Source organism: Poromitra crassiceps (genome assembly GCF_964638095.1).
Source record: "Poromitra crassiceps genome assembly, chromosome: 14".
Taxonomy (NCBI): Eukaryota; Metazoa; Chordata; class Actinopteri; order Beryciformes; family Melamphaidae; genus Poromitra; species Poromitra crassiceps.
The window spans coordinates 12,294,592-12,304,591 of NC_139633.1; the positions used below are offsets into that span (position 1 = coordinate 12,294,592).

A 10,000-nucleotide genomic window follows, 5' to 3' on the forward strand; every position below is an offset into this window, starting at 1 on the left:
CTTCTGTTTTAATTTCCTCTCTTGCCCTCTTTTCACCACACTGTATGACACTGTATGACACTGTGTGCACTGTAAAAAACAACACAGGTGGTGTTGTGTTATGTTGTTTTGTTGAAATGTTAATAAATGGGAGCTTCCTCAAACAGCCATCTCTTTCCCGACAATCCCCTCTGTGCATGAACCCTTACATAGGTAATTAAACATTAAAACACAATAAAAAAAAAAAAAAAAAAAAAAAAAAAAAAAACATTAAAACACCCGCGGCTTATAGTCCGGTGCGGCTTATATATGTAAAAAATAGTCAACTTTGCAGGTGCGGCTTATACACCGGTGCGGCTTATAGTCCGGAATTTACGGTAATAGTTCAAATAAAGAACAATGTGTGTCTCAAACATCACATCATCTTTTCCTACGTAGTGCTGTTCAAACGCTGCTGCTTTAACAGCCTCATATTTCTTCTTCTCTGCCTCAGTCATGGTTAAACTGCTGAAACATCATCAGCTGCACGCATCTCCCATCCCATTAGTTCACCTAATCTTCCTCTCATTGAGTCATGAAGCGATCCCAAATCTGTCAAATCGTCTTATCCAGTGCGGCCATTCTGCTGGGTTTGAAAGGTTGAATGTCTCTGGTGTAACTGAACAGCCCTCGCTGCCATCTCTAATTTTATTCCCTCGTTTCACATTAAGAAAAAACTTTTGGTTTCTCTGCTCGCTTCCTCTCACATGCAGCCTGTCTGTCTCTGCTGCTCCGAGACGAGGGGCCAGGGTTGCCTAGCAACTCACAGACTGACTATGACACACGGACAGACAGGCCAGTGCACAGCACACTGCAAAAGATTGTCTATCTCCGAGGCGATGTAAACGTAAACGTTGGAGAGACTGAAATCGCGGGACCCGCTGGCAACGTGATTAACGCCCGCTCCCGCGAGATTTGCGTTGGGTGCCGCGGGATTCCCGTCCCGTTGCAGCCCTCTAGTGTACACAGAGACACAAACAGATCCCACCCACCTGTGACAACCACGCAGGATTGTGTTTCCTGTCCCGGTGCGGTGACAATGACAACCACGTAGCTGGTGTTGGCCAGCCGTCCCTCAATGAGTCTGCTAAAAGTTTGGCTGAGGCCTTGAGCCAGAGATCCAAGCTGCTCCCCCAGCACCAACACTCCCTCCCCGCAGGAGGAGGCAGCCAGCTGGGCGAGCCAGGGTAGCTGGCTGGGGGTCAGGGGCTGCGTGCTCTGGGGAGGCAGAGAGAGATGCTGGGGGAGTCCGGGCAGGGTGGAGGGCATCTGGGGATAGGGGACAAGAGGAAGAGTATTTAACTAATTAATTAATGTATTTATTTATTATTAATTTACAAAATATCATAGCATTTTCAATACATTGCACTTTCTTTGTTTCTATAATGTTGATATCTAGGACTTATTTGACTGTTGCACTCGATATAAGATGCTCTGCATCTGAAGCTCTGCTAAATGCCTACTTTTTTCCTACTTGGTTCTTTTCTTTCTTAAAGTCGAGGTGAACCCGTTCGTCACGTGCATCTGAGTCCGTTTCAGACTGAAAACAAATTGAGAGGTGGACCATATACGGTGTCGATGATTTGATTTGACAATTCTGTCGACTGGCTTTGGCATCGGCCAATCCTGGCGTGTTCCACCCCCAAATCGGGTGGGATTCAGCGTGTTGTCGTGCTACGCGAGTGGGATCCGTGGAGTAGCAGGCAGCCACCGGCTTCGTGCGGAGCGAGCGGACAATCCGATGCATGGGTGCTGCCCGCCCACCTGGAATCTCCGAGAGGCGATCCCTGACAGCCAGGGAGGCTGTCAACGAGCCAGTTACATTTCTTTGCATTCTTAGACATTACCGTTTGATTTAGTTTGCATAATTGCTCTGCCAGATGACAGGCACTAGGCGCCATTTTCCCCGTAATTTGGAAGAGAAAATTATCCTGAAATGAAGATTTGATTGACAGCTGCATGTCGTGAAATGATTGGTTGAAATGGGGTAGAAATTTGATAGTACTAGGTGACGTCAGCAAACTGTAAATTACTGTTATCAATGAAATCTTGAAAAATGAACTTTTGATGTGAAAAAGTGTGAAAAACTAAATAAATTTGATTTTTGTGATTTCTTTGGCATACATTATTAAATAGGTGCACTGCATACCCAGGTATTTGAACTAAAAGAAAAGAAAAGTCATTTTTGGGTTCAGCTCGACTTTAACTTATAACAATGAGTTGTTGTCTCACCTCTATACCATAGTGCCTCCCAGGGACAGCGGGTGTCTGGGGCTGCTGGTACTGTCTGATCTCACTGAGGTGGGACTCCCTCCAGGACCTCATGAATATCTGCTCCAAGTCCTCAATCAAAGGCACTTGGTCCGGGCCTTGAGGACGCAGGTGAGGCATGTCCGAGTTACAAAACAAACAGTAAGACATCATTAACATTTGTCATTTAGTGGACGTTTTTTTCTTACTGTCTTTATTATTGGTAGGTAAAGGACCAGAGGTGGAACACTTAAGCCTGTTCACTACAGGATATTTCTGTCCAGTGTGACCTACTGTTGAGTCTATAGATTTCTACACTAAGCCAGTAGAGGAGATAGCGTGTGATGGAGAAGTCAAGATATGCCACAAAGGCAGATAGACATGACTGCATAGTTTCAGATCAGATCTCAGGACTGTTGTGCTGGTCCATTTTGCTCCAGTGTTTACAGACAATAACATGTTAAGCATTAACAACTACAGTATCAAACACATTTTGAAGAAGGTTATTAATTCAAGCACTTAGTCAATAAATCTGAGAACATGTCAACTCATTGTAATGACACTTACGCAAAACCAGGAATGGGTGAAATGTGAGGCCTATTGCGATTGTGATTAACCATTTTAATTCAAATATTTTATGATTACACTCCTATGCTGGACTATGGATTTTAAACTGACCTAGTTGAACCAGGTAGTAGACGGTGAGGAGAATCTGCATCTCGGTGGACAAAGGCTGGATGGGTGAAGGTCCATAGTGCTGGTAGACTCTGGGAAGCGTCTGGGAGCTGAGGTAACAACTCTGGAGTAGAGCACTGACCAGCACTTCACTCACATTGCCAGCCAACTGGGGTAGAGGGCCGTGGCCTGGGTGGAAGAGAGGTGAGATTGCAGAACCAATTGACAAACAGGACGAAAAATCAATAGACTGATGAGAATGAAAGGATAAGTGAAAGAACGGATGAATATTGCATAATCTATTTTGCAGAGTCATTCTTAAAGTTTTTTTTTTTTTTTAAGCACATACTTCTACATTTTTCTACATTTTGATGCAAAGTAACTATCTGTTACAACAGCAAATGGACTGAAGAAATCACAGACAGACATACACACCCCCACACAACAAACACAGACACACACCAGCTGTTGTACAGGATCGGGTGGCGGGAAAATGCAGCGTGCTCTATCCCCGAGCAAGGAAGGGATAGATGATACAGATGAGGGTGTGCATTGTGCAATGGGAGATTCGGGGATGGAGGCTACAAAGTCGTGGGATGAAATAGGGAAGGTGTGGATGGATGGAGGAATTATGTCAATGTTGCTGTTATTATAAATTGTACCTTATCTGTTGGTCGATATTTTCTGATGCTTTTGATATTGTATTTTTGATATTGTATGTTGTGAGATATTTCCATTATTTGACGATGCAATTGATTGTACTTCCGGTATGACACTATTTATACGTCATGTCCGTCTACTGTCAGCACAATGCTGAGGAAGGCTTGTGCCGAAACGTACGTCCATTGATTGATGTCACTGCTGCTACTGAAGGTATTAAAAACCAAAAGGATTTACTTTGAGTGCTGGCTTTTCTGTCTTCTTGTATATTGTTTGCGCCTTGCACCGTAGCTTTTGAAACTTTTTTTGAGAATGCTCCCCTGTCGTGACTAGTAGTCACTGACTTTTTGGGCTGTTATGACAGTTGAAACCCCTCTTTGAAGCACTTTTGTTAGTTCAAGTGTTTTACCGTTTCTAAATTTGCAAAAGATAGACAGAAGGGTGGAGGGGAATAGGAGTGAGTGATACAGGTGGATTGACAGGTGGAGAGAAGAGGAATACGTGAGAGGGGGTTCGGTGTTACAGGTGCACAGGTAATATTAGAGACAGGGTGTGAGGTGAGGTGGGCGGGGCAGATAGGTGATACAGGTGCATAAGTAAAATAAGTGAATAGAAGGAGAGGAGATGAGGTGAGGATGGAGACAGACTAGACATAGGAAGGGCTTAGAGGTGAAAGGGCTGAAAGGATGGAGGGGTGGAGGATGAGAAACCGCCTTGGGTGTCGGGTGACCTGTGACCTGTGAGGAGAAGGGAGCTGACACAGCCATCTGTTTGCTGCTTCCCACAGACCTCACCTGCTCCTGCCTGGGAACTATCTCCAGCACTGACAGACAGGCAGGTGCCAAATGATCACCAGTGTCATTATGACTGGGCCTGGTTAGTGAGTCTAACTCAACGAGTTTCACTGATACATCTTTCAGGTCCAACCAGGGTTATTCCCAGATTGCTTTTGGGTTTGAAAGGGTTAACATGCGTTGCCCAACTGAGAGCTTGGCAGAACGCCACATGGACGCTAACCTAAGCTGGACCCCAAACCGAAGATAATGGCCGACCTAGTGAACTATTGACTGTGTAACCGTGAACCGAACCCCGTACATTAGATATCCTTCGGTGTACGTTACGTGCGTTAGTCGTCTGTCAGGTGCTTTGGCATATATACACTAGGCTGGGGCACCGTGACACCAACCATTATCGGAGCAACAACAATTATGCGCGCACAGTCGCGCACACACACACACACGTGCGCGCGCGCGCACACACACACACACAAACATGTGTGCGCGTGCACACACACACACACACACACACACACACACACACACACACACAGAGTCACAGTCTGACCTTTGAAGATGACAGGTTGTAGTCTGCAGGTGTGCAGCAGCTGATCAGGCACTGTTACGGACAGCCCAGGGGGAGGCAGTGGGGTCAAGGACCCCTGGGACACACTCACTGGAGCTGCAGATTCTGGATGCGTGAGAAGAACACATGGCAACACATTCATAATTTCAAAACAGCATGAATTGTCTTGCTGGGATATTTAGCATTTTTATAATAATAACCCAGGTACACATCTTTCTCTCTCTCTCTCTCTCTCTCTCTCTCTCTCTCTCTCTCTATGTACATAATATTATAATATCCCTCCCCTCTCTTCTTTTTACCTAATCTGGCTCCATTGGGCATGGCAGAGGATGACGATGTTGATGAAGCTGATGAAGATGGCGGCGTCTTCACAGTGTTCTCCGCCACAGCAGAGGCAGAGGCCTCAGGGGACCAGCCCTTGTGTCTCTTTTTAGGAGGTCCAGCATTCGCATGGGGCCCTGCAGGAAAAGAAAACAAGACGTTTTACACACTCTTTACACACTAGCCGCATTCGGAATCGTTCACTCATCATTCATTCACTATTCCCAGATGGTGTTTATCATATAGTGAACTATATGTAGTGTTTATCATATAGTGAACTATATGTAGTGTTTATCATATAGTGAACTATATGTAGTGTTTATCATATAGTGAACTATATGTAGTGTTTATCATATAGTGAACTATATGTAGTGTTTATCATATAGTGAACTATATGGGGAATGATCCAAATCAGTTTCAGACACTACACAGATTTTCTTCCTGGAGATCATTGCATCACCAGATGCGCCAGGTATTCATGTGACGCAAGCAATCCACGCCCACTATCACATAAACAACTGAGCTCACGAGCAGATTGAGATGTCCTCAGGTAGTATTGATGTTGCATGTTTTGACTGCTAAATCCTAAATACATCGTTGAAATTCTAATTACGTGCATGTGTGATTTTGTCAACTATGGTGCTGTCTCCTAATAGCAAGCTTTGCTGGTCAAGTGGCTCACAAGCTTGTTAGCTCGCGAGCTAACGACTTTCTTCTTCTCCTTCGGTAAAGACAACCGCATTGCATTGTGGTATACGGCGACAATGTAGGGTACATTCGCGGTTCACTAGAAATCGCTGTGCATTGTGGGTATTTTATAGTGGACTAAATAGTGAATCAAATTAACAGTTGAGAATTCGGACACTATAAAAAAAATGGTGACACACTAAATGGTCCACTATTTCTGTCATAGGGACCGATTCCGAACAGAAAATGTCAGACGGAGGGAAAATGCTCACAGCAAGTTTGATTTTCTGAACGTGACCCTGCGTCTGTGAGCATCCCCATCAGAAGACGGCCTTTCCCCTTTCACATCTCTCTACAAATTAAATGGCTAACGTGTTTCCCTCGCTAGTAGAAGAGTCATTTCAAGTTCCCTCATTTACTGATGATGAGGTAAGGGCGGGGTGACATGACATGACTTGATTTAGGTTTTGCATGTTGTTGTTGTTTTTTTACTTTGTTGTGCTAAGTGTACGTTAGCAGTCACATTAGTTGTTATATGCTGTTACTGGAGATTTTAGTCAATGTTCATTGTTATAATTTCAGCTGCCAAGACACTCATGGCTAACAGGCATGTACTGTACTAGCAACAGCAACTAGCACTGAAAGCATAGACTCTTCACATTAGCCTGGGTAAACCCAGCCTCCACGTGACCTGCTCTCAGACCTGCTCTCAGTAGAGCAGGTCTGAGAGCAGGTCACGTGGAGGCTGGGTTTACCCAGGCTATCTTCACATGCCCCTGGTTACCCTTGACCAGAGCCGTCTATATAGAAGAGTTGCGACATCTCCATTCACTCCAATGGACCAGTTTTTTACTCTTAAGAGTTACAGGAAGTAAGGTTCTGGATTAAGCAGCACTGTCGAGTTGCAGCAAAATGGACAGTTTGTGTTCTGTTGTGTTTTATTTTAACATTCAAAAGTAGCGCGAGCCTCCTTCCTGGCTGTTCATTGGCTAATGAGTCACGCATTTTGGACTCTCTTACTCGATTGCTCTGCCCTTGACTAAACAACACGCTAAACACAGGAAGACAGTTGTGTTTTAGGATGGACTTGTGTGGATACAGTGATGGAAAGCAGCAGTATTTGAGTCACACATTAACCTGTCTCTTCCTCATCCTCTCAACGTTCTGTTGAGATGCAGTAGCAGACAAAAGGCCCACTTGTTAAAGAGGCCATGAAAAAGACAACATACTGTAGACAGGAAGGAAGCCTTTCACTCAGCTGCAGACAGAAAGGAGAGAGGGGGCAGACAGAAAAGACAAGAGAAGGAGACAGAAAGAGAGAGGGAGGGGGAGATTTTACAGCCCCTTTTTATAGAGGTGATAGACTGAGAGAGGGAGGGAGGGAGGGAGAGAGAGAAAGCAGGGGAAGGAGGGAGGGAGATGTTTTACTGCCCCAAGTGTTGGCAAATGAAAGCAGGGAAAACAAAGGACGACACCCCCCCCCCCCCCCCCCCCCCCCCCCACACACACACACACACACACACACACAATGCAGCCGACTGGCTCATGTAGAGGGGGTGTTTTAACATCCCCTTTGTGCGCACACACACACACACACACACACGCACACACACACACACACACGCACACGTGTGTCAACTGAAGCGATCTTGGTCAATACTGCATCAATTTAAAAGATTCACATTACTTAGTAGTTATACATAAAAAAAATATGGTCCAGGTTCAAAAATACTGAAATTCTCCTTTAATTAAAAAAACCAACACAAAACAATGTGTATGACCAGTATAAAGTAAATTGGACCAGCCAGAGTGAGCACAACAAGGAGTTGAAGTGTCTTCTGCATGTCCGTTTCATGCTAGGTAAAGCTGAAGTCTCATGCGTGCACATACCTAGAGCAGTGGGTCTCCCAGGACCCGACTGGTTTAAGGGGGGCTGGGCGGTGACGGGGGGAACAGCATGGCTGCCGTTTGGCAGCGGCGGGGGGACATCAGCCATGTGCGGCGGACCTAGGGGCGGACCTAAGGGCTCCACATGGGAGCCTGCTGCAGACAGACACAGGAGGACAAGCAATGCATGAGCTACATTCACTTAACTCTGATATCCACTTTGTGCGTCTGCATCTGTGTGCGTGTGCATGTGGTGTGTGTCTATGTGTGTGTGTGTGTGTGTGTGTGTGTGTGTGTGTGTGTGTGTGTGTTACCTGTGTAGCTGCCAGATGTGTGTGCAGGGTGAGCGGTCTGCGGCAGGTTGGGTGACTGCTCATCTGATGTCACATGTCCTTCTGAGAGGCTGGACCCCATCTGTCTCACTCTGCCATCTGAAACACACACACACACACACACACACACACACACACACACACTCACACACACACACACACACACACACACACACACACACACACACACACACACACACACACAATATATACACAGTGAGACACAGTTACAATGTTGATTGATAATGGCAGTTTTGGAAGAATGTGAGCAAAAATGTAAAAAATGTGTTTGTGTGTGTGTGTGTGTGTGTATGTGTGTGTGTGTGTGTGGGGGGGGGGGGGGGCGTGGGGGGCTTAAAAATAAGTAAATGTAGAATCTGTTAGCAGCAATTAACAGCGGAGCATTCCAATAGCAGGACAGGTCTGCAGCACCAAATAATAACAAACAAGACTTGAGTAATCAAACAGAGTTCAGAAGGCCCTCTGGCTGAGGAGGGAGAGAAGGGAAAGGGAATGAGTGGTATGAGCCCGTTCTTCACACATGCAGCCTGTTCCCTTAACACCAGTACATCAGTTCTGTCAATGCCACTGCTCAACACATTGTCTGTTCCCTTAACACCAGTACATCAGTTCTGTCAATGCCACTGCTCAACACGTTGTCTGTTCCCTTAACACCAGTACATCAGTTGTGTCAATGCCACTGCTCAACACGTTGTCAGCTTACTAGTCAAGTTCTGTATTGACCACATGTGTGAACGATGCTGTAACTAATAATGGCACACGCTGCACAAAGTGAGGATGCTCTGATGTCCAAATGCAGGAGGGAAAATACAAACTACTATACCGTAGTCAAACTGTACTGACTGGCAAATAAACCTCATGACCCGGAAAATGACAACAGTGGAATGTATGTATATTGTCAATTTGGCAGTATTGTGTAAATGGCAGCATTTCAATAAGAGAGTGGAGAGGCATGTCTTGTGTGAACAACAGAAAGTGCTCCCTTTACAGCATTTATTTTTTTAAATGAATGGGTTTTATGGGTTTCATGTGTGAACGGGGCTATGGAAGGAATTTAAGGCTGCTCACTGGGAACGATCGCTTTCGTTCCGTTCTGTTCCGCACCCGGGAACGATTGCCCCCCTCCCCTCTCCCCCGCTGGTCAGCTTTCACATTACAACATTTCTTCCACGCTCGGAAACGGAACAGAGTGCACTTGCGTGATCAACTATTCCTGGAGTTTATCCTCACCCGTGTGTTGTCTATGTGGTTCGGAACAGTTGGCTTTTCACACTCGCAAGTGTTCCGTGCCCGGGCGCGCCAAAGCGCTCCCCAGACCACCTTTTCAAGTGGATCCCTGTCACCCCGTTGTGCACCCGGGCGCGGAACGTAACGGAACGCAACGTTCACACTCATCAAATGTTCCAAAACTGGGGTCAATTTGGGGACAAGTGTGCTCGGGAACGGTACCGGGGCGCCAGTGAGAAAGCACCAGGTCGACTGGATGCCATAGATGGATCTGGAGTTACATCAGCAACAGGCACAAGTGGAACTCACCAGAGGCAGCTAGAGATTTCTGCCGTTAACAGCATCGCGGCCGCAACAGCTCCTGATAGAATATTCATTAAGATAATGCTGCTGGTAACAGCTGTGGCCTGACAGCATTGTTTTGGCCAATATTGCAAAATATTTATTTCCAGGAAGTAAAAACTGAATTATTGTGCAGTTGGGAATTTGAATAATCCCATACTCTTCAATAGTGCACCTTCTAAAAGCTTTGGGATAGAACATCTAATGAGATCACCGTG

The 10,000-nt window shown here is 45.7% G+C and overlaps 1 protein-coding gene across 1 annotated transcript in view; it reads right to left on the reverse strand.

Moving 5' to 3' along the window:
• greb1 (growth regulating estrogen receptor binding 1) overlaps positions 1-10,000 on the reverse strand; it is a gene marked incomplete at its 3' end in the record, with an annotated part of 30,107 nt that overhangs the window by 16,119 nt on the left and 3,988 nt on the right. The window contains exons 5-11 of the mRNA XM_083650481.1: positions 8,175-8,291; positions 7,864-8,016; positions 5,265-5,423; positions 4,948-5,070; positions 2,947-3,132; positions 2,251-2,387; positions 1,011-1,287 (exon numbers count right to left, since the gene is read on the reverse strand). Of these exons, the coding sequence (XP_083506607.1) occupies positions 1,011-1,287; positions 2,251-2,387; positions 2,947-3,132; positions 4,948-5,070; positions 5,265-5,423; positions 7,864-8,016; positions 8,175-8,291 (1,152 nt within the window). The remainder of the gene's footprint in view (positions 1-1,010; positions 1,288-2,250; positions 2,388-2,946; positions 3,133-4,947; positions 5,071-5,264; positions 5,424-7,863; positions 8,017-8,174; positions 8,292-10,000) is intronic.